At 40.1% G+C, this 21151-nt stretch overlaps 1 protein-coding gene across 1 annotated transcript in view; it reads right to left on the minus strand.

The window, feature by feature from the left end:
• Positions 1–19915, minus strand: part of PROX1 (prospero homeobox 1) — a 99192-nt gene extending 79277 nt beyond the window's left edge. Inside the window, exons 1-2 of the mRNA XM_073553363.1 lie at positions 19417–19915; positions 11732–13515 (exon numbers count right to left, since the gene is read on the minus strand). Of these exons, the coding sequence (XP_073409464.1) occupies positions 11732–13448 (1717 nt within the window). The 5' untranslated portion in view covers positions 13449–13515; positions 19417–19915. The remainder of the gene's footprint in view (positions 1–11731; positions 13516–19416) is intronic.
• Between the last annotated feature and the right edge of the window lie 1236 nt (positions 19916–21151).

Genomic DNA, 21151 nt, shown 5'->3' on the forward strand with positions numbered 1-21151 from the left:
TACAAAAAGGCGTTATGCATGCGCTGTATTGTTGACCGATGCACAGTGACACCATCTGCAGCAAGATGATGCTGCAGGTCTTTGGAGGTGGTCTGTGGATTGTCCTTGACTGTTCTCACCATTCTTCTTCTCTGCCTTTCTGATATTTTTCTTGGCCTGCCACTTCTGGGCTTAACAAGAACTGTACCTGTGTCCTTCCATTTCCTTACTATGTTCCTCACAGTGGAAACTGACTGGTTAAATCTCTGAGACAACTTTTTGTATCCTTCCCCTGAAAAGCTATGTTGAATAATCTTTGTTTTCAGATCATTTGAGAGTTGTTTTGAGGAGCCCATGATGCCACTCTTCGTAGGAGGATCAAATAGGAGAACTACTTGCAAGTGGCCACTTTAAATACCTTTTCTCATGATTTGATACACCTGGCTATGAAGTTCAAAGCTCAATGAGGTTACAAAACCAATTTAGTGCTTCAGGAAGTCAGTAAAAAGTAGTTAGGAGTGTTCAAATCAAGAAAATGATAAGGGTGTCCATACTTTTGCACCGGTCAAATTTTGTTTAAATGCAGATTGCACATTTTCTGTTAGTACAATAAACCTCATTTAAATCCAGAAATATAACTGAGTCCATCAGTTATTAGATATATGAAACTGAAATACCTGTTGCAAAAACCAAAATTGTTATAAAGAAAAAAGTTTAATATTAATAGGGGTGCCCAAACTTTTACATATGACTGTATATATATATATATATATATATATATATGCATTCTATGTGTCTATATCTATTCTTTGGTTTCTGTTGTAAACCCTGTCATAGGGCTCCATTACATGTCCATTTTGCAAGCCTGCGAGAAAATCTCGCCATACGGATGCCATACGGATTCCATACGGATGCTTACATGCGCAAAATACGCGACCACACCTTGATTACGGATGACATACGGAGCACTGTTTAGGGGCCATTCATCCGTATTACGCATGTAAAATACTGACCGTATTTTGCGTCGGTTAGTGTGACCCCGGCCTTACAGATGGAGGGATTTTTAATTTTATAGTTTTCTGTTAGGGTGTGTGCACACGCTGCGGGTTCGCAGCAGTTTTTGCTGCGGTGTACAGTACCATTATAACCTATGGGAAACGAAAACCGCAGTGCAAACGGTGCGGATTTTTCCGAGCGGTTTTGCTGCGGTTTCAAATCCGCAGAAAGAATTGACACGTCAATTCTTTCTGCGGATTCCACTGCGGTTTGCCATCTCCTCCATTGTAGAGGTGATAAACCGCAGGGCTAAACCGCAGGCTAATCCGCAGATAAACCGCAGGTCTTCTGACCTGCGGATTTTAATAAATCCGCACGGAAAAATCCGCAGAGCATTCCGCAGCTTGTGCACGTACCCTTAGTCGTCATGTCTGCAGTCTCTCAGATGTGGCCGGTCTCCTAGACAAAAAGTGGTGCCACTTACAAGCTTCTTTTTCTATAGAGCTTGCTTGAAGCTGGCCGAATCTACAAGCTCCATTACGATGGCGCTCCTCCGAAGCTGCAGAGGCAAAGCTGTCTCTGCCTGTAGCATTGGGGAGCGCACAGTTCGGGCCAGCGTCTAAACCACGCTGTGGGTCAGAATAGTCATTTCTTATGGACACATGGATCCCTATCAAGCAGAAAACTGGGAGATTGAGGAGCGTAGCCGCGATGTTTTTTTTTAATCCTGTACTCTTAAAACTTTGTTATGTTTTTTTTTCTGCATGGTGCTTGTAAGGCCCTACATATCATCCCTGCAGTTCTGTATTGCTCACCATAAGGCCTTCTGTGTGCCTTCATATATAATGCCTTTATAAGGGGTAGATCTCCATAACACAGCATGCTATGGACCTTGCCACAACTCTTTGGTATTTTTTTGCATCTTCTTGAAGAATCAGTGTTTTGTGGCTGTCTAACGGTATGTGCACACGTTGCGGATTGCTGTGCGGAATTTTTACGAGCGGAATCTGCATCTTTTGGCAGAATCCGCAGGTCAAAATCCACGCATTTTTTTACGTGGATTTCCTGCGGATTTTTTGCTGATTTTGTGCGGATTTCCCCTGCGTTTTTACATCTGCAAATTCCTATAATGGAATGGGTGTAAAAACGCTGCGGAATCCGCACAAAGAATTGACATGCTGCGGAAAAAAAAACTGCTGCATTTCCGAGCTGATTTTTCCGCAGCATGTGCACAGCGTTTTTTCCCCCCATAGAATAACATTGTACTGTACATTATAAGCCAATCAGCAGCAAATCCGCTGAGAATCCACAGCAAATCCGCAACGTGTGCACATACCCTATCAGCGGCGGGGTCTCACACATGTAACTGGTGCACTCGCGATACTCGGTGCATACCCAAGCACCCTAGGCAAACTCAAGTAAGGCTTCGTTCACACGTTGTATTTTTTGTTATGCAAATTTTAAGTTGTGTTTTACAGTATCACCAAAACCTATGAGATTTCAGAAATCTCATGCACACACATTGTTTTTTTTTCTTAATGAACTTGAAAACTGCAGCATGTCAATTCTTTCAGCGTAGTTTTACCCACAGAAAGCAATGAGTAAGTGCAAAAGCGTAGCAAAAAATGCTGGTATTAGGTTTTGCTGCAAAAATCTAAGGAAGTTGCATCAAGGGTTTTTTTTTTGGGGGGGGGCACGAAACTTTATCAGCACGCACAAGAGACAATAAAAACACAGCAAAACCTGCTTTTTGTAAGCAGCTTCTTTACTGCCAAGAGAGCAGGTTTTGCCTGCAGAAAAAAAGCAGCAAAAAAGCAACGTTTGAACATAGGCTAGCGAGCACTTTCGCTCATCACTACTATACATACAAAATTTCAGTTTCAGATGACCCACAGATCAAGATCTAAAATATTTGTCTATCTGTTATCTATATTATCTATCTATTATCTATATTATTTATCTATCATCTATTTCTGTTCCACACTGTGACATTACTGCAAGTGGATTATCTAGACAATATACAATATTGGTAATTAAAAAGGCACAAAAACAGTGATAGGACTTACCAATGTCAGGACTGGGCAGGAACACCTGTTGCATCTTATTCAGACATCTGTAACACAAATATGACACCCGCTCTACAGGAATAAGAAGTGAAGTCTGGCAGAGCTGAAAGTGTCATTTATCTGTACATTGTAATAACCGTTGATGACAATGACATTCGCTATATCTATAATAAGCCTTCGTTCACATCTGCGCTACTACTTTAGCACTTCTATTCCTTGAAAGTGACAGAAAAATGAAATAACAGCAGCGACAGAATCAGGATATGATTTGCACACCAAAAGCACCCGGTGGACTGGACCCATTAGAATATATTAAGCTCAGTTGGATTTTGTCATTGTTGTGGCTGGTGGGCACGCTGTTGTGGCTGGTGGGCACATGCTAATTGGCCAATTTGTGGGCAAAGAGCCTTCATTTTATAAGTACTGTATATTATATAAAAAGCCATATTTGAGATATTCAGTGTTTGCAGACATCATAGTTCTTATAGAGGCTGCTTTATTCTATTCTATTGATTCTATCTATTTTATATCTATCTATCCATCTGCCTGTCTATACTTACTTTATTTACTTTATTTTTTTATATAGCGCTAACATATTCCGCAGCGCTTTACAGTTTTGCACATATTTTCATCACTGTCCCTGATGGGGCTCACAATCTAAATTCCCTATCAGTATGTCTTTTGGAGTGTGGGAGGAAACCGGAGTGCCCGGAGGAAACCCATGCAAACACGGGGAGAACATACAAACTCCTTGCAGATGTTGTCCTTGGTGGGACTCGAGCCCAGGACTCCAGCGCTGCAGCGCTAACCACTGAGCCACCGTGCTGCCCATCTGAGTATCTCATATCTCTTCATCCATTGTAGAAGGATCATCTTTATTCTCAGTTGCACAAGAAAAGACTAAAAGTAATGAGATGAAACTGAATGGGAGGAGACACAGATTAGATATTAGAAAAAACTTTTTGACTGTGATCAATGAGTGGAACATGTTGCCACGAGAGGTGTGGTGAGTTCTCCATCAATGGAAGCCTTCAACCAAAGGCTGGACAGACATCTGTCTGGGATGATTTAGTGAATCCTGCATTGAGCAGGGGGTTGGACCAGATGACCCAGGAGGTCTCTTCTAACTCTACCATTCTATGATCTGCTCATCCGCATGCAAGTCTGAGTATTCTGTTGAATATTTCGCCCTCACGTGGTTGCTGCACTATCACGATATATTACATTTGTGGCACGGAGTTAGGCCACATGCACACATTCAGTATTTGGTGAGTTTTTTACCCCAGTATTTGTAAGCCAAAACCAGGAGTGGGTGAAAAATGCAGAAGTGGTGCAAATGTTTCTATTAGGCTGAGTTCACACGTGGCGTTTTTTTTCGCGTTTCCGCGGCGGTTTTAACCGCGCGATTTTGCCGTGAAAACGCGAAAAATAAGCATCCCATGCATTCCTATGGAATTCCGCAATGCTGTGCTAATGCTGCGGTTTTTACTGCGGCGGAGTTGCTTCGCGGTAAAAACCGCAGCATGCTCATTAATTTTGCGGAATCACGGCGATCCCGCACCCATAGGAATGCATTGTTCTGCTTACTTACCGCATGTGGCTGTGTACACCATGCGGAAAGTAAGCAGAACAATTGCGTATGGTACCCACGGTCCGGAGGAGAGGAGACTGTCCTCCGGGCTGTGGGTACCACATCCCTGAAAAAATAGAATTTAAAATAAAAAATATTGTTATTCTCACCTTCCGACGTCCCGCGCTGCCTTCCCGCCTCTCTCCACGCTCCCGGTCCCAGTAAGCCTTTGCGAAAATGCCCGCGATGGCGTCCGTTCTCGCGGGATCGCGAAGTCTCGCGGTCATTCGCGTGACATCATCGCGAATGACGTCCGCGAGACATCGCGATCCCGCGAGAACGGATGTCATCGCGGGCATTTTTGCAAAGGATTACTGGGAACGGATGCGCGGGACGTCGGAAGGTAAGAATAACACCATTTTTTATTTTTTTTTACATTCTATCTTTTACTACTGAGGCCGCATAGGCGGCCTCAGTAGTAAAAAGTTGGTCACACTCGTCAAACACTATGTTTAACGAGTGTGACCAACCTGTCAATCAGTTCTCCAAGCGATGCTACAGATCGCTTGGAAAACGCTAGCATTTTGCAAGCTAAATACGCTTGCAAAATGCTAGTTTTTCCGCGGGAAAATCGCGGGAATTTAAAATGCGATCTTCCCGCGGAATGGAATTCCGGAATTTTCACGGTAATTTCCGTGAGAGTTCCGGTACGTGTGCACTTAGCCTTATGCTTTTCCTCTGACCGTTCCACTCCTGGTTTTGGCTTACAAACACTGAGGTATAAAACTCACGAAATACTCAATGCGTGCACATGGCCTTAGGGCTCATACTCACTTGCTAGAGATTCGTGCGAGTCTCTTGCATGAAAACCTAGCACTGCCGCCGGCACTTGGACCGGAGTGTGCGGCTGAAAGAAACACATGTAGCCGCACGCGCCGGTCTGTGCCAGGTTTTCATGCGAGAGACTCGCACAGGAATCGTGCGAGTCTCTCGCAAGTGAGTATGAGCCCTTAGCGTGATTCTTTCCAGCTCTTAGGCCATGTACAATAATAAATTATATTGTGGTACCGTGTTAGCCAGAAAAATCGATGTGAATACTTTTCCGCCCAATGATGACGAATGTATTCTCAGGGTGATACCTTTATTGGCTAACCAGAAAATAATATGTTTGCAAGCTTTCAGAGCACAGTGGCTCCTTCTTCATGCGAGATAACAATAGATTTGTTAAATGTGTCACCCTGAGAATACTTTTGTCATCATTGGGCGGGAACGTATTCGCCTCAGCTCTTAGGCCGCAATTCATCAAGGCTGGCATTTTGCACACCAGTACTGATGACCCGTGCGCTGGAGTAAGATTCGGCAACATTCATTAAAATTTGTGTGCCATTTTTAGGAATTTTCAACTGTCGTATGCCACTGCCAGAATTATACAGAAAGGGTACTGTTGTAATTTTTGTGCCATACGATTAATACACCGGTCGTGCTTGCCCCAACCCATACCACCAGAGCTTTGCCCAGTTTTCAACAAGTTGGCGGAAGTGGTTGTAACTTTTTTTGCTTAAACCAATTTTGCCACAACCATTATGTGACATTTCAAGAAATGTTAAATCCTGTCCAATTCTGGTGAAAACCGCTTAAGGAACTGGCCCCTTAGTATTATGTGGATGTGACTAATAATTACATGAAGGCGGAAGCTGGGGCTTAAAAAGTTACAACAATGAAAACAGAATGTGCTACTTAATGCGACTGGTTTGGGATGACAATTTGCATTCGTTATGGTTCTGGGCAGGTGAGTGAGCAGTGATGCTTATTATATGGCTGCGGTACAATGATATACTCCATCAGTGTAATGGATAACCTCATACCCGGCCTACACATGTAGCGCAGCTACAATTATAATTTAGGATTCATTTTACCCTCCTGCATTACCCTAAGGGTCTATGCACATGCCAATATTGGACCACACGGTACGCTTCTGAATGCATACGGAGACATTCGGATTTTCAGACTACATAAACAGCATTTGGGCATTGGTCCTAAGAGAGAATATCTCTGACATATGCTGGCACAGTTATCAGTGTGTACATAAGAAACAGCTCAACAATAAAATCAACTCTGCTTATCCTGTATACACACTAGGAGATGACAAATTAAGATTTGCCTGAATCCAATTTTTTTTTGTGATTAGCTTCTGGCAAATCAAATCCCAAAAAATAACTGGTGTCTGGACACCATTTTGCTAGATTATAAAAGATTGGGAATGGGGTAACAGATTGAAAAAAATTATACTCACATGGACCTCACCTGTCCTGCCACTCAACCCTGCTTCAGTCTTTTTTGGTCCGGTCACCGGTGAGGTCTTCATTGGGCCATCTTCAGAGTTTTCCGCCACCTGAATCTTCAGCACTTTCCATCTTTGCCGTTTTTTTGCTGTGATTAAGCTGTGACGTATTACGTATTGACATTGGTTGACAAATGCTAGGCAACGTCCTTGGCCTAATTAGAGTCGCCAAAGGTTCCACGTTTTGGAAGACACCAAAGATGACCCACTAAAGACTCTGCCGGTGATTGGACTGAAGAAAACAACCAGACTGGAGCAAGGTTGTGTTCTGGAGCAGGGTTGTGTTCTGGAGCAGGGTTGTGTTCCGGTAGAGGTGAGAACGAGCTTCGTTTATTTTTTTATTTTACTGTTTTTTCATTTTTATCATGCTCTGGTATCTGGAGAGATCTCGGAGCATAAAAATGCACAATTTTTTTGCATGGAATAAATTCAATGTGAATCGAATTTCCTGGCCAAATTTGAGTGAATTCAAATTCGATTTGATTACATTTTCTCATCTTCAATACTAAATAAAAAGGCAAAAAAAAAACTACTGACTGCCGTGCTACTAGCAGAAAAAGCCCTTGGGCCTGAAAGCAAAATCTGTACCAAATCTGTAATGGCCTCCCCCCAAAAAACAGACTCCAGTTTTAACACTTCAAATGTGATAGAGGATGAGGAAACAAGTGCTATGGGTGTGATGGCCGCCTCTCTAGTGGTGATGCAGATATCTAATTTCTATAAAAAGTCATGAGAAATTGGTTTAATGTGTGGAAAAAAAATCTATAAATGAATTAAGATATCAATATTTGCAAACCGGCAACAAGAAACACAATGGCGGCTATGCCGGTAGCCATCTATGCTGATTTTTTTTTTAATTGTGCTCAGTAGCTTTCTAAAATAATTTGCTTTGTGCACGTCAGGACAAAAGATTTCTAAGTAAAGCTGAACAGAGGTTAATCATGCATAGCAGGCAGCTGCACCAGGCCCGCACAGCAGACTCCAGGCTGTAGAAGGGAACTTTATACAGAGGTAACCAATCGCTACCTGCATCCTGAGAACACAAACATGGCATCGTCCTCTTCTGTAATAATTAACCTCCTGAAGACGATGAGAGTCATCTGTGGACTTGACTCACACTTCCTCTATAACAGCGTAGGAATAGATTCTCCTTTTTCGGGAGGAAAGCTGTTTGACGTGGACTACACGACTGGCGCCAGCCTACCTACTGAGCACAACTGCTCCGCGCTTCCTTCTGTTATGGGATGTAATATCGAGAGATGCTGGAGAACACAGAGTCACTTCTGTGTGTGATCCAAGCCCCGAAGGCGCTCGTATCCTCAGTGTATTGTCTCTCCATGGGCCTTATTGGCATCATAAGCTGCAAAAGCATCATCTTGACATTGGGAAAATGCAGAAAAAAGAACATTAGAAAGTGGAAAGGATTTCCAAAGACTGGCACAAAAATACGTATCGTGTCGCCATGCAGCAAACACTAGTCCAATGGCTGGTTTCATTTTTACCATTACATCGACATAGACTGATGGAGACGTGGAAATATATTTATACGTAGACGTCACTTGAAAGCATAAACCCACTGTTAGGGGTAATTTATAATTATTAAAAACCCTAAATGTTTCCTATCAGGCCCTGTTTGGGTGCTGAATTTAGAGTAAGACTTTATCTTGTTCCATTTGCAGTCTTGAGGTACATTCACACATGGCCGATTTGCTGCTGAAATTTTTGCGACACCATCTGAATGGAATTTGCAAAAAGACCATGTTCTTGCAGTTGACAAGAAAAACCCAACCCCATTGAAATGATTTCCAGTTACAAAACTTTTTGCAAGAAATCTTCCGCTCGTGCGTATACTTTAATGGCAGGTCTTCTGTGTATCAAACCACAACTGACCTGTTCTCAGGAATGGTGATGATCACAATGATGGGGACCCAACTTGGGGGAAAACCCTGTTAAAATTTGGAACTTGATTTTAAATTCAATTCCATTTATTGTATTCTCTAAACATTTTCTGAATCTGTACACTAGGCATTACAAAGTGTATCAGTATTTCCTTCACATTTGAATACAATACGTTTAATACTCCTATTGTTGATTTGGCCTTGGTACAAACATTTAGGAACTGTTTATAATGCATTTCCCAAACATTTAAAAGGTGTTGTTCACCTTTGGGGACATTTTTATATTTATTTAAATGCATATATTTGAGGTTAAAAATCATTTTGGCAATAGGGTTTCATTAAACATTTTGCATCCTTTTGGCTTTTACAGATTTTTATTTTTCTGCACATATTACTATGATGCTGTCTGTGGTCATAAATCAACAGATAAAACAGTTACAAACTCTCTGTCAGGTTGTCAGAACGAACTCAACGACAGATTCTCAGTTAATTCATTTTCTCAGCCAGCAATGCACAGGCTATAGAAGGCAAGCGGGAAACCGTTGTTAATGAAATCCAATTGCCAAAATGATTTTTAGCCAAAAATACCATCCATTTAAGTAAAAAAATAAAAATGTCCCCAAAGGTGGACAACCCCTTAATCCAAAAAGTGCATAGTAAAAGGGCACATTCTGTAAACCTAACACAGACTGTTATGTAGCACATGCACCACATTTATAACAACTGCATCTTTATTATTATTTAGCATTTTTTCCCTAATTTCTGGTGTTTCCAGTTTGGGGTGATTTGCTGAAAATTGCTATATAAGTAAAAAAAAAAATTATAACCAAAACCTGACAAACTTACAGACCGGTCTAGAGTTGTAAGAAATAGTACCTGCACCAAAGTCTTTCCTTGCAAAGTAGCTAAATGTGTCCCGTTACGTGTATCTAGAAGAGTTTACATTGGGCTTATATTGTAATTTCTAAAATATTTATGGCTCACCAATAATGCGGCATCTTTTAGTCAATGGCCTCCACATACAGCGACCAACAATGGACAATTTACTAGAAAGATGGCAATTGAGTCCGGGTTTATCCAGAAATCATTAAGCTTGTGGTACAATCAAAGGGTCCAGTCAAGGACATATATGGCCAGATAAAGAAACTATAGGGTAATAAGTCCACCATACTAGACCATATACTGTAAATGACGTGTAAACAGGATAAGCAGAGTAAAAATCACATCAAATCAGTTCAATATCAAGCTTCACTTCTAATGAAGCTCTGAAATTGCACAGAACGAGTCTTAGAAAATAATAATCAAATGTTCCCTCCACCTTTTACTAGTTGGGTCTTTACAGTTATCCATCACTCTATTCAGTGACACGCAGAAACTACTGGTATGCAAGGCTATGATCAAATAAATGAGAATATGAAATTCCTGACTGATGTAAATCTAACCTTAAATGGTATAAATTCTGCAAAAAAAAAAAGAAAACTCTTTCTACTGGAACATAATATCATATTACAATTAATGACTGATGGTATTTATCGCTTCTACTATGAATACAGACACTGAAGATGAAAAAAAGCAACGATTATTACATTTTTTCGAAAAGTTTATACAAATATGAGTCATTTACCTTCTGCTCAGTTTAGACTAAAATATATGATAAGCGTTTCTCTAAGAGCAGATTATGAGCAGACGGAGACAACATTTCATACTTGTGTACCTCTAACGTAGGTATCTTAATGTGACATACATAACCAGTGCCTTAACGTCAGACATACTTTGGAGGGGACAGTTACTAATAGCTAGGGTTGGTTAGAATCGATTTGCAAAACACGGTACGTCGGCCACGTCACTACTCTGTATCCGCTGAATGGGAGTCGCGAGAACCACCTCTTACCTGACACTAAGCGCTTTTCTTTCGACCTGGCGCGACGTCACATGTGCATCACATAGCAACGATGGATGGCGTACCAGGTTGGCTAATCATCTGACAGTATCCGCTTTTCTTTCGACCTGGCGAGAAGTCATATGTGCATTACGTAACAACGATGGATGGCGTACCAGGTCGGCTAATCAAAAGAAGAGTCAAGGATGCCATCAGGTTCCAGACGGTTCTCAAGGCTCCCACCTTATAGCCACAGATTACTGATGTGGCTGATTGACCGGATTCTGCTAAACGATTCGGACCAACTCTACTAACAGGGCTTGGTGTCTTACCCAATAAAGAGTACTGTCTTACTTTCAGGCAATTCACATCAAACTCCAAATCCTTGAATATTGCCTTATCTCTACCCAAACTTCTGTTGAGTATTAAGTTAACAATAATAGTGAAGGACCATAAAATGAATTATATCCTTTCTAGTATTTCTAATACATATAGTGATTTCACATACGTTCTCAATTACAATAAAAAGTACCGTATATATGTGTTCTAATAAAATAGACGAAAATATATCAAAAAGGGGTTGCCCAGGAGTGCAAGAAATCTAGGAAGCAGTGGGAAATGTGATAAAATAAAAAACTAACAAAATACTCTGCTTTATTTATGACACCCTGGTGATGTTTACTTATTTTGCTGTAGCAATGATGTAGTGTACAAACATGTGCGCAGTGCAGCCAATAATTAGCCTTAGCAATGATACTTGCATGTGCGCCATGTGACCGCTAACACCAGTGATCGGCTGCCACAATGATCAGGATGTACGTGACATCATTGATGCACATAGCTATGAAAAGACCAACGGGGACCATGGACACGGTGGCAGATTTTACCTTTTCTGTCTGCTGCTTGATTTCTAAAATTATTGGACAACCCCTTTAAATTGTTCAACGACTGTAAGATAAAAGGATTATAAACTTATAAAACTCTTTAAAAAGGATATTGCACTTCCAGAGTAAGGTGAAATGTCAGACATATCTTGCATGTCTCCACACTCCGACTTGATGAAAGACAGTGATAGCCCTTCCGTTGAGCTTGGTGGGTGGGCTGGAGAGCATGGATGATGGTTCATATGGTGGGTTGACATCTTGGTCCTCAAACTGGTGGTCTCCCTTGTCAAGTCTAGGGATTCTGGGGATGATCTGTCTTTTGCCTGAAATGCTGATGGAGGGGCACCCAATGGGTTTTGAAATGGGTATGCCATGAGTGGAAGAGGGAATGGGTGACGGAAAGAAGGTGAGAAACTGGCAGCTGCTGAGAGAGGAGATTGATGTAGTGAAGGATGATGGGGGCCAGGCGGAGGTCCAGGGGCTGGCTGGTCATTAGAATTTTTTCTTACAACTAAGGGCAGTGCTTCAGTTTGGTCTGTGGAACTAGGCATCTGAACACCACCAAATGTGTCCAAGGGATTTGGAATAATGACGTCGCCAAAGCACTGCAGACGTGGGTTGGTGGTGTGGAAGTTATGGTTTTCTCCACTGATTGCAAATCGTGCCTGAGGAATCTGGAGGGGTGGGAAGACCTGAGGAAGTTGACGTATGGGTTTAGCAGAAAAGACCTTTACCACCGTGTCCACTACCTGGGTAATGGCGGTATTCAGTTCTTGCTTTAGTGTCTCTGCCAGATGTTTGCCTTCTGGGTGGAAAATGCTATGAAAATGATCTTTGTCTTTAGGTCCTTCTCTTTTCTGTTGATTATCTGGTGCCATGTCATGCTCCCTGATAAGGGCTCTTGCGCGGTCAATGAACTGCGCAGGATCTAAGTCAAACATTTCATTATCTGACCTGCCCACAGAATCCCTGGCTCTAGCATCTATCATTTCAGAATGCAAACTGTCTTCGGAGAGGTTGCCATCTTCATTATTCTCAGAATCAGTGCTATCATAGATCTGGTAGAACTTTTCCTGCAGCTGGCGCAGCTGTTTCTGCATGTCCTCCAGCTGCTGTTTCAGCTGTCTACGCTCCTCTCGCTTCTGCTCTTTCCTAGCTGAAACCAGCTGCTGGAAACTCTGCTGTTGCTGCTGCGGCAGTTTTTGCTTGCGTTTGTTCTCTCGATAGCTTTCTCGGGGACTTATGGACCGAGGGGCTCCGTCTCTTTCAATTTCATTGCCCCTCATTGACACATTTGGGGAATGGCTCATACCTCTGATTATATTTTCAACCCGGGCACGCTTTGCTCTCAGGTGTTCATCACACAACCGATCTATTTCAAAATCTCTCATCGTAGGCCTGCCAAAAGGGGAAAGACACTCTTGGGGGCTGTCTCTTGAAGAGTTGCTACACACATCCTCCTGATGTATCTCTGAGCCTGTGCTGGAGAGCCCACTGGCTTGGAAACTGGGCTCCGTGCCACAATTTTTGTTCATGTTATTTTTCAACAGCTGGGAAATGATGGTTGCTCCTGGAAAAGGCATCATTGCATCTTCATAGGAGTTCGCCCTCTTTAGCAGCTTGCGGAGTACATTCGACTTTTCCCCATCTGCATGCTGCACAACTGAATACTCAATATCCTGATCTACACCTTGGGGATTCATGGCACTGAAAAACGATGCTCTTGCTTTAGCAAAAAATGCAGATGCTGTCCCTACAGTCCTTTTCACTCCAATGTCAACTCTTCTTCTCTTGGTCTGCCTGCTTAAGAGGGCTGCGCTGTCATGGTCAGGCATCACTGGACTGTTATTGTGCCATCTTCAAAAGCTTGTCAGCTGGGCACAGCTCGAGAATCCTGGGACCCTGGCCAACAGAACAAAAGGACTGATGAATCATTTTCTTTAAATTTCTCCAAATTTCCTGACCTCAATCCTGAATAAAATGCAAAATGCATAGGCTTTGGGATTTATGGCACATTACAATTATTGCAATTTATTATGCACTCTGCTTGAAATGAAACATTTTTAAATATTTCTGCTTCACTGGTTTAAGATGGATTAAGATTTAAGAAAAAAAAAATACACGAACACAAAATAAAAAAAATGCTTAGGCACCGGTAATATGATTCTTGCACACAAACGCTTAAAAGGATACTGGTTTATCTCCGAAAGAAATGGTTTAGAAGAATCCAACCAATTGATTAAATTTAGATATTACAAAAAAAAAAGAAAGATGGAGGAATAGATGTAAGCCTTTTAGTAAGATGGAAAAAAAAACTAGAGAAGCACAAATATCGAGTCTTTACTGAAGGATTTAGATATTTTAATTCCATAAAAAGTATGCTAAGCTAATGGGCCGTCAAGATGTTGGTGCCAGAGCAATTTTTTCTTGTGTCAAAACTTTTGTAAAATTGATGCAAATTGGCAAAAGAAATCTAAAAAATGTTAAAATTTCCTAATTATTTGGACACTGTCAAAATTGTATTCTCTTCTAGCCTCGAGTGTAATAAGAAACTGGTAAATGCAAATAGTGTTAAAAATTCCTGCAAAGATGGGATTGCCCATTCAGAGGTACGTATTAGCGTTGGTGCTAAGTGCGTATATTTCCTGTTGTTCATGTAAAATCCTCTAAATAGCCTCCGGGACCTTATGTACAGGTTTATGAGAAAAGACTATTCCGCTCATTGCCTAATTGTGCTGCAGATGCCAAGTGACATCATCTTTGTCCATCATTTTGGTGAAGACCGCGTAATTCCTGGAAAATGTCGAAAAAAATATATACGACCCAATTAAATAAAAATAGTGTGAGAAAGGAAGATGCTCTGACTTCTTCCAAAGAGTCATAGTTTCCCTCGGAATAAAGTTTAAGAAAGATAACATACAACACTGAGCCTGTGACCCAACTAAAGTAACTCGAGACTGACGAACTTGTGACGTTGCCAGCGCTGATATCCTTGGCTGTATGTTCTCTTTCTCTCTCTCTTTCCTTGGGAGATAAAATTGTGCTTAGTGAAAAAAAAAAAATGTAGGCATTTTTTTTTGTTTCATGGCGCTTTTATCTAATATTAAACTATGCATTTGCTTAACAGAGCACATCTTAGCAATTATAGGGTATATTGCCAAAGGCAGCCTGCAGACTTTTTGGAATTGGTCCCATCTCTTTCGGTTCACCTGTAAAAACATCTATGTGCTCCCTAGGACGGCATCTGTGGTTAGTTTTAAAGGATGACTATTCATGCAAATAAGCATAATTTAAGCATGACAAAACCATCAATATCAAGACAGTAGTCAGAAGGAGACCACAAAACAGGTCTCGAAATTAAGGTAGAGTTTAAGGTGCTGGAAAAAAGCCTTTTTTGGGGGGGACGGGGGGATCCTATAAATACATACTGTACATGCAACCTTAATCGAGCTGGGTCAATATAAAGTTATAAATCGGAGCCGAAACAGGTTAAAAAAAAACACGTAAAAAAAAAAAGATCAGGTCTCACTTTGGAGAAAGGCCTAAAGTAAAATCTGCATAGATTACATACTACATGCATAATATATATATATATATATTTACTGCTCCATAAAAATAAAGGGAACACTATTCCATTTGCAACAGGCTGTTTGTGTTCCCCTTATTTTTTTGAGCAATATATATATATATATATATATATATGAATTAACTTAATTATTAGTAGCCTCTCCTAACTTTTTTTTTAACTAGATATTAATGGTATTTGTGATTCTATCCCAGAACATTTGGCATATTGCTATTAAGGTTGCATACATGCGCAGTGATGGCCGGTAACCATACACATCTATATATATGTGAGCATATGTGTTTACCTTTGTACCGTATAGCTCATCCAATGCTAACACACACTACTGGCAGATGACCATGATATTCAATTTGCTTAGACTAATCCAGATTGGCAAAAAAAAAAAGAAAAGATAAAAGCAATAATTAATAAAAGTGTTGAAATGGGTGAGATGGTTTAACTGCTTGTTTTGTTCAGGTTTTGCAGCTGCTGGCCAGAGATACATTTTTTACTATTTTCACCACTTGTCATTTCTCAGTGTCCCTTAACAAACATGTTAATTTTCTTTTCTTTTTTTAAATCTCCTCACCCCCCAAAAAAACCCCCCACAAAACTGTAAAAAGCAACTAACTTGCAAATAACCGTGTTATTTTATTTTGAATCTATTTTTTTTATATTTCTTACTTTTTCTTATTCTTTTTTTTTAAGTTTTTTTTTCCATTATTTTGAAAATTAACTTAAGCTTTAAAAATGTAATATTACAAGTGACAAAAAAAAAAAAAAATAAGAGACAGGTAGTAGTGACATTACCATAGGGGATGTCTAATTTATAAGTTTTAAACCCCTGAGGTAACGGTAAATGATTAGGACAATAATAAGAATAGTTTAGGAAAAAATGTTAAAAAAACGTTAACTTGGACATTCTTGATGGCGACATCTCTAAAGTTGCTGAAAAGTGTTTTGTGAATTTTGTTGTTCTATGCAAATGTTACCATAACACAAGCCGTGGAATGAAAATTGATTTTTGCAAATGTAGGTGGGGGGGGTTTTAAAATAATTACGGGGGTTAAAATAATTTAATTTTGCACCTTCTGTGGTGCACTCGTCTTCAAAAAGGTTGAATAGCTATAAACCGGATGCAACAAGTAATACGTTTAAATATTATATTTTATTATACACCAGATTTACATAAATGCATTCTGGTTGGCACGATATATATACATATCCGTCTCTCAGCAGTCTATGTATAGATATACTTATATATAATTATAAATACATATATAAATACTTATTTATCACTTTCTCTTACGTATATATATATATATATATATATATATACACGTATGTACCGTATATTTATATACTAATATACTTTTTATATATATATATTTCTATATACGGTATAAGCAGATGTATTTACATAATCTTTTTCAGATTACTGAACATTTTTCATCACATAAAAAGGAAGGTGGAACTTAACTGAGGAAAGTTAGGTTACATCCGACGTGTTTCGATTTTTACTACTTACATGTAAACCTTTCAAACTGTTAAAATATTTTAATATATCAAGTAATCGTGGTCAATAAGAAAAAAAATAACAATTTTATTCATGCTGCCAATAATCACTAAAATGAACAGAATTTTTGGCGCTAAGGTAAAGGACACGAAGGCTATGGAGAAAGTCAATGGGAATGGGAAATGATTATTTGATTATTCCATTCTTTTAGTCTAGAGTTTATTCCTTATGGGTCAAACCATCGTCTAATACCTAGATAATAGGAGATTATAACTTTTTTATATAAACCTGAAAGGCAAAACTAAGTTTGGCAAAGTTAGTAAGGCCAGAATAGCTGCTGCATCCTATAACATGTTGTATATCCCCATAAGTGTGGGCGCTTCTTCTACGTGTGGGCAGAAGAAGGAAGAATACAACTTATTTAGGTCACCCGGTGCAGAAGAAGGTTACTTCCCTGAAACTTCTAACATCTAGTGTCAGGTGGAATATAGAGCTGCCATAAAGTGAAGTGCATGCCTATTCTGTTTCATGATATTTTACACCTTTATATCTAAAGTTCCTCCATGGATGATTAATAAAAAGCAGAAGTATTAAATGTACAAAAGGACACAGAACTAAAAGGTGGAACTGACACAGATAAGCGGCTTCTATTTCCAAGGATCGTTTCAAGGTAAACTTAGAAAACAGCCGAAACCTACGCCTTAGTTTCTATGCAGTTGGGGGCTTGTAGACCTCTCCGCCAGCAGGGTGATGTTTACGTGTATGGAAAGTAGGTAACGTGTATAGATTAGTCAAAAACACCAGGAAAATCATATGACCGAGACTAAAAATAAATCATAGCAGTATGATACAGTATAATTAATCATCTAAGAAAAACTCCAATGACAAAGGAGTATTTTACATTTGGCAATTAATGACAAATAAACAATACGAACAGTACAATAATAAAACTGCACAATACAATACAAACGGGAAAGGCGAAATATAAAAAATCCAATCAACCGGTTCTGACTATACATAACGATCAAGCAAAATCAATAAAATTGCTTTCAGTCATGGTAAACTTCTACGACAAAGAAACTTTGCAAATGACAGCCGCTCCCAACATAGAACATATGGTTTCGCTTCAGAAACGTGCAACCGACGGAAAAACATGATTTTCTTCCTATCAGCCTTGACGATTAATAATGCAGCCCCTCCGGTGCTTAGTATGCAAATAAAAGACTGATACACAAAACATCTCACCAGGTCTAATTTGAAAGTCCCTGAAGTCCTTAGTCGTCCTTATCTTGCGACCATAAATTCATAAACCACTCAACAATAATAGTTGCCTGGTAAAGATTCTGCTAAACGAAAACTTGCACCTGTCTCTCTTGACACAGCGCACCTGTCTTGTGTTGCCCATGCGCATTTTGTTATGGTTTTACAATAGCTTTCCAGACTGGAGGAGAGGGAGAGGAGGAGGAAGAAGAAGCAGAAGAAGAGAAGGAGCAGGAGGAGGAGGGTTAGGGGGTCAAAAAAAAAAATCAACAAAAACTTTCAAAGCAAATTAATCATCAGCTGCCTTGAAGTGAATGTTATCCTGACTATGAAAACAACTTTTTTTGTTAAAGGATGTCTTAAAATCATAAGGAATAATGAAATACAAGAAGGGGGGGGGGCCGCAGACACACAGGGGAGATGATAAGTGATCTCGAAAAAGCAACGTGCATGCAGGATAAACTTCCAAAAAGAAAACAGTAGTACTGACTGAGAGATTCAGCACTGAGCAGTTCCCTACTGAAGCAGCAGCCATGTGCAGCCTGGGAGTGGAGAGCGTCCTTACTAGCAGCAGTTATCTCACCACACAGAGGACCACTGCAGCCTCAACCATATGCTATTCTGCCAAAGCATCCCTAGACAATGCTATACACATGCAATTCATTCTTAAGACAAACCCCAAGCTTTTTTTTTTTTTTTACATTTCTAAGAAATTCAAAGCAGTTCCCTAACCCTAAGTAATGTGTGGCGCTGCATCGTAACGGAGGCCACCGTGTTTCCAGTGATGGCAATCATCATCATCAGCAACACTTGCTGATACACAAATAATGAAACGGACTAGAAATCGAAGACTTAAAAACTTGATTATTTTGCGCTTTTTTTAAAATTTTAACTACTTTTCATCTCACAAGCAAAATGTTTACTCTATCCCTTCATCGAACACTAAAAACTGGAGTTTCGGGCTTTTTTTTTTTTTTTGCTCATTTTTAAAAGTAGTGGACCACCGACTCTACAAACGACTCTACAAATGAAAAATTTACAACCTGATCTCCGTCAGCTTTAACTTTTGCTTGGAAAGGTTGACATGCAAGAAAGAAAAAAAAAAAAAGGGAAGTGTCAATGCAAATAAGAAGCAAATGATAAAAAAAAAAGTGTAGACCAAAGAATTGAAATACAAGTATATAAGTGAAGAAGAGCAGGGTCTACAACACCTGAACTTAAAATCTATACCCTAAATCAAACATTGCCTAGAAAGTGTAAAACAAGTCTAAACAGAATGTAAAAAAAAGCTTAAAAGGGGAAAAAAAAAAGGCATGAATTTCACTTACTCCATTCACCAGGACATTTCTGTAAAGTTCCCATTCCTTGAAAGTATTCAGATAGTAAAATCCTTAAGCATCTAGTGGTCAGAAGAAGTTATTTTTGGGATAAGCCAGTGGCACAAGAAGGGTTATATACTTACTCAGTGAAAGCGAGGAAAACTGATCCGGTAGTGCTGGTTGAAAAAGCAAAGGAGCCCGGGCTATCTGCTGATGAATAGTACAATTTGACAAGGGAGGGAGAATGTTTGTGTGTGTCTGAATGACTAAAGGACAGAGTGTATGAGTGCGTATGTGTGTGAGTGAGTGAGTGTGTGTGTGTGCGCGCGTGTGTGCGAATCTGACAAGAGAACAAACAGGAGGCAGATTGTAGAGAAGCGAGCGCAGAGAGAGCGAGGACAGATCTTTTGTGCTGCTCTCTCTCCTTTGGCTGGCTGTAATTGTATTAGTTCTGCAGGCGCAGCTCAGCTGAGGCTCCGCGCTACAACAAGATTTACTTTAAGACACAGCTGGAGGAAACAGGAAGACTGAACGTCACATTCTGAGTGACGTAACGGAGGGGGCGCACACCAATCAGGAGACAACTTCAGAAGCAAGGTGGGACAGTCAACTTGGAGAAGGAGGAAAAAAACAAAGGGGGAATACAGATGGAGACAGAAGAGGAGGATGAGTCCGAGCCAAGCCTTGTTGTTGGCAGAAAGGATCGTCAACGTTTTTTTTTTTTTATCACCGTTTCTTTCTTTAGGTTTTTTTTTTTTTCTTTTAAGAACTTCATCAGGAGTTTAACTTACACATTTTTTTGGTCACGTAGCAAAAAAAAATCTAGACCTAGAAATTCTGTTCTACCAACGTAGACGTGGTGTATAAGGATCACACGCGCACTACGATAATTCGTACGGGCGCGTAGTTCGTAATATCAGTGTACTAAATCTTGACAATAAATGGAAAAATGGATCACGATATATTATCTATAGAAAGGTGTGTTCGGCCGTGGCAGATGTTATAGACTAGATTATCTCGTCCGTCGCCCTTATCTTGGCAGCAGTTAGGATGGTTTATTGGATGGAAGGTAGATCGGTTGTGTTTTTTTTTTTTCTTTCTACGACACTGGTGATAGAAGGGGAAGAAGTAAGGCAGCGCTGTGTGTATATAACAAGGCGACGCTGTCATCTCTCCAGCCGCTCGTTGCTTAACCACAATTGACATCTCTCATTCTGCTTCACAGGACCCAGCAGACAGTTACTGCTCCTGATCTAGCAATTACTGTGTAATATCTGATATATTGAGTTACTGGAGGAATTTTGAAGGAAAAAAATGGTCTAGAATGCTGCTGATATGTAGAATATGACAAGTGTCTTCTCTCGTATCGCTGATACCGCCGTCTGGGAGTTTTGAGTGAAAGAGGTTACACGGTAATCACAAGTCTGTGTTTCACGTCAGATGTGTCAACACTTGGATACGCGGGTGCAGTTTTTTTTTTATTGGGGGGGGGGGGGGGGAATCTGTAGAGAAGTAGGATTTTTTCCGAGAAAGCATGAATTGATCAGAATGTAACAGCTGGGATATTTTTTTTTCTTTATCTCAGAGCTGGTGCAAAAGAAGAAGATACAAACCTAAAATAATGAATCTTGATGCCAGATGCCCAGAGTTTAGAAAAAAACTTTTCGCAGGATGTGACTTGTGATTGGGAAACTTTTGTTGCTTGTTATTCTATTACTTTATAGACCAATGAGACGAGTTTGTAGGGTTGATGTATTCGGTAAAATGCTTTTTTTCTGTACAGATTGAGTAATTTTCACCCTTTATTTAGAGATAGCGGTAAAATGATCAACTTGAGCTCCTATTTTTGTCGAACGTTCTCTAGTTCAAGCTTTCAGC

This window comes from Dendrobates tinctorius, unplaced genomic scaffold (assembly GCF_039654945.1).
Source record: "Dendrobates tinctorius isolate UK_male_01 unplaced genomic scaffold, ASM3965494v1 ptg000201l, whole genome shotgun sequence".
NCBI classification, from domain to species: Eukaryota; Metazoa; Chordata; class Amphibia; order Anura; family Dendrobatidae; genus Dendrobates; species Dendrobates tinctorius.